The sequence below is a fragment of the Corvus brachyrhynchos genome, unplaced genomic scaffold, assembly GCF_000691975.1.
Source record: "Corvus brachyrhynchos isolate BGI_N302 unplaced genomic scaffold, ASM69197v1 scaffold483, whole genome shotgun sequence".
NCBI lineage: Eukaryota > Metazoa > Chordata > Aves > Passeriformes > Corvidae > Corvus > Corvus brachyrhynchos.
Window position 1 is genome coordinate 3,295 of NW_008236930.1, and position 3,859 is coordinate 7,153.

Below are 3,859 nucleotides of genomic sequence, written 5' to 3' on the forward strand. Positions count from 1 at the left end.
AGCAACAAGAAAGTTTTTGAAGCAATTTAACTAAAAAATTATGATGAAGAAAATTTACAAAAACCAAGTGATAATTTTTACAATAGAAGCCCCCCCACTTCAACAACCCAAAGTTTGCAAGCAAATTGTCCATCCATCCTCCGGTTTCTTGCTGGATCTTGGAAATATGATGTTGCATTTCTTGGAGCGTCATGTGAATGCTGAGGTAGCGGAAGCTGAGGGCTGACGCAGGCAGTGTCCCTCAGTGGCAAAATGGATCAAAGTCCTCGCAGCCGTGTCTGTGGGCCAACAGGAGGAGACACGTGTGGTCCTGGCCAATGGTTCTAGCAAGGGTGGTCCACATGTTGGTTGATGGCTGTGGGACTATCCATGCAACACTCAGGGTGGTTACAATCCATCCCCACAGCAGGAACCGAAGGAGACTATACAGGCTGGATATGTTAGATATTGGGCGTTTGGGGTTAGCTTCTCTGTAACATATAAACATAACGTTACTAAAAGGCATAGCAAAGGAACATTACGAAACTCAATATAAATTAAAATAAACTCGACACATCCCATTCCGATCCCCCCTTTTTGGAAGGAAGATTAACTAAAATAGGATAGAAAACAGGGTAAGGCTCGAGGTACCATGGTGTGCTGGTTTGGCCAAATTTAGAAATACATCCTCTGAGACAAGGCAAGGTACAACCACCCCTCCCCCACCAGGTTCGGGGGAAAAAAAAGAAATTTTCCTTGATGGAAAGTGAAAGAGATAAAAACTATTTATTTAACAAACACAGGGGAAAAGGATAATAATGCTAAATAATAAAATCTCTCGCTGTGGAGAAAAAACCTGGGAAAGTGTTAGAGCCCTCCCTTTGGTCTCCTTGGAGCTGGGACTTGGCCCAGGGCCAGGCCCTCTGTGCTCAGTGGAAAGTCCTCCTGATGTGCTCTGATATTGAAGCAGTCCAGCAGAAAAGGGAGAAAATTCGAAAATTCCAGGGAAGGAGAAAAGTTCAACTCTCAGTCTCTCTCCGGAGAAAAAGAAGCTGAAAAACTGGCCAAAAGCTGACTGGAAAGCAGCAAGCTGGGTGCTTCCTCCCTCCTCTGCCACAGCTGAAAAAAAAGTCACTATCTCTGTGTGACCTTGAACAAGCTGCAAACTGCTTTGAAGAAGTTTTGCTTAGGATTTCCTCCCTACTCTCAGGCTCAGTTTAAAGGCATAGAAAGGCACAAAATTAATTCCTGGGCATAGGGCAGCGATATGGGATACACATCATAAAGTCACCCCAAGACACATGGGAAGAGAGTGTTTTGCTCGTTCACAACCTCGCCTTCAGATGGGTGTCTTTTCCTCCTCCATGCAGCCACTGTCATGTCTTTGGGATTGCTGTCATCTGAAGGGTCTTGATGTTTGCTGGGGCTGGCCTCGACTGCCTTTGGTGGTATGTAGGGCTTGACCCATTTCTTGGGGATCCAGTGTGGTCCAGATGGTGTATTGACACATGCGTGTACTCGTCTCCAAGTAACTAGGTCATAAGGTCTTTGTACCTCTTTGGTTTCTGGGTCCCGGACAAGCACAGGCACCTTCTCCTTTAGTCTCGCTCTCGTCTCATTGGAGAAGTGCCTCAGGACAGGCGGATTGGGCTCCTCAAAGGTGCAGTTCAGGAAGTTTAGGGTGAAGAGGGCTTGGCTCATACGAACAACAGGTGAATTGAGTTCGAAGCCCCCTTTCTGCCGCTCGAGGAGTCCCTTTAACGATTGGTGAGTCCTTTCGATGATGGCCTGTCCTGTTGGCAAGTGTGGAATGCTGGTGATGTGCTCGATTCCCCAGGACTGTAGAAAACTCTGTAGCCGTGCTGACACATATGCGGGCCCATTGTCAGTTTTTATCTTTTGCGGAACACCAAGTGTGGCAAAAGCCTGGACCAGGTAACATTCCACATCAGCCGCTTTCTCACCAGCATGGGCTGATGCGAACACAGCCCTGGAAAATGTGTCTACTGACACATGGAGGTACTTGAGCTGGCCAAAGGCTGGGAAATGGGTGATATCGGTTTGCCACACTTCACAGCTGTTGAGTCCCCTCGGATTTACCCCACTGCCAAGAGATGGAAGTTGGTGTCTCTGGCAGTTGGGGCAAGTCGCCACAATGGCTCTCACCTGGTCATGGGTGAGGTGGAACATCCAGACCAAGGCAGGCACATTCTGGTGGAACTTCTCATGGCTCAGCTTAGCCTGGTGGAAAGTATCTGGCAAGTTGACATGCCAGACAGGCATGGCCAAGGCGTCCGCTCTGCGGTTGCCCTCTGCTATAGGCCCTGGAAGGCCGGTGTGCAACCTCACATGCATCACATAAAATGGCTGCTCTGGGTGGGAGATGAGACAGATTAACTTCGCGAGCAAGCCAAAGACTTTTTTGTTTGAGACTTCCTTAAGCAAGGTGTTTTCAGCCGGCATAGTTACCCCTGAAACATAGGCTGAATCTGTAACCAAATTAAAGGTTTCTTTGAATTTCTTGAATGCTCTGACAACAGCGGCCAATTCTGCAACTTGTGGTGACCCAGATACCACTTCGACATCGGACTCCCACTTCTGTGTCTTGGGATTTCGCCAAGTCATGACTGACTTGTGTGATCTCCCAGAGCCATCTGTAAGAATGGTCAAAGCATCAAGCGGTTTTCTGCTTTGAATTTCACATGGGATCAGGCTAAAGGTCGAATTGAAAATTTTGTGTTTTGGATAATGCACAGAAACCTGTCCCGGGTAACTATCAAGTGCGTACTGTAAATTCACGTTGCTTTGGAGTAGGTACTCCACGGTCTCAGAAGTAATAGGTAAATAGATGCATGAAAGATCGCACCCCGCGAGGGTGCGCAGGCGTGTTCTGGCCTTCATGATAAGTTGAGCCATGAGCTCCTGTGGTGTGGTGAGAGTCTTAGTGGACTGGTGAGGTAGGAACACCCACTCGATGATAAGGAGGGGGTCCCCCAATTCCGAGTCCCACTGAAAAAGAATGCTATGAAGGTGTGGAACCTTTCCCAAGACTGCAAGTTGGAATGGCAGTCTCGGCTCATACCTGTGGGCCTTCCATTCCTCCAGCGCCTGCTGCACCTTTAGAAGCGATGTCTTGCCTTCTGCTGTGAGGGTCCTCGGTGACTTCAGGTCTCGGTTTCCACGTAGAAGGTTGAACGAGGGAGCAAGGTCCTCGGTGGAGATCCCGAGCCAGGTCCTCACCCAGTTGATGGACCCACACAGCTGGTGCAGCTGCTGCAAAGTCTTTGGGTTGTCTATTAGTTTGATGGGCTGGGGAACAATGGTGGTCTCACGGATTCTGAGGCCAAGGTAATTCCAGGGGGAGACGCGCTGGATTTTCTCCTCCTGGAGCTCGAACCCATGTACCTTTAGGGCCTCAGTCACCTTTTTGAAGACCCACTCCAGGCTGATGTCATCAGGGGCACAAATGAGGACATAATCCATTTAGTGAAGGAGGATGGCCCCTGGGGCAGCATGGCATACAGATGTCAGGATGCGGTCGACATACCATTGGCAGATCGTGGGCGAGTTCTTCATGCCCTGAGGAAGGACCTTCCAATGCTAGCACCACATGGGAGCTTCTCAGTTAATCGATGGAACCGAGAAAGCAAACCGAGGTATGTCATCAGGGTGCAAGGGGATCTGAAAAAAGCAATCTTTGATGTCTGTGGTAATGAGCTTCCAATGCCTTGGAAGTATTTCAGGAGAGGTCATTCTGGGTTGTAGGGGTCCCATGTCGACAATGATGTCATTGATTTTTCTCAGGTCGTGGTGGATCCGCCATTTGTGTCTACCCGGTTTACCTATAACAAATACCGGAGAGTTCCAAGGGGAGGTGGTA

General features: G+C 48.8%; 1 protein-coding gene across 1 annotated transcript; it reads right to left on the reverse strand.

The window, feature by feature from the left end:
• Window positions 1–1,266: 1,266 nt before the first annotated feature.
• Window positions 1,267–3,462, reverse strand: LOC108445191 (endogenous retrovirus group K member 6 Pol protein-like). Its single transcript, XM_017728274.1, has one exon. The coding sequence runs from the start codon at window positions 3,460–3,462 to the stop codon at window positions 1,267–1,269; it is 2,196 nt and encodes a 731-aa protein (XP_017583763.1).
• Window positions 3,463–3,859: the final 397 nt, after the last annotated feature.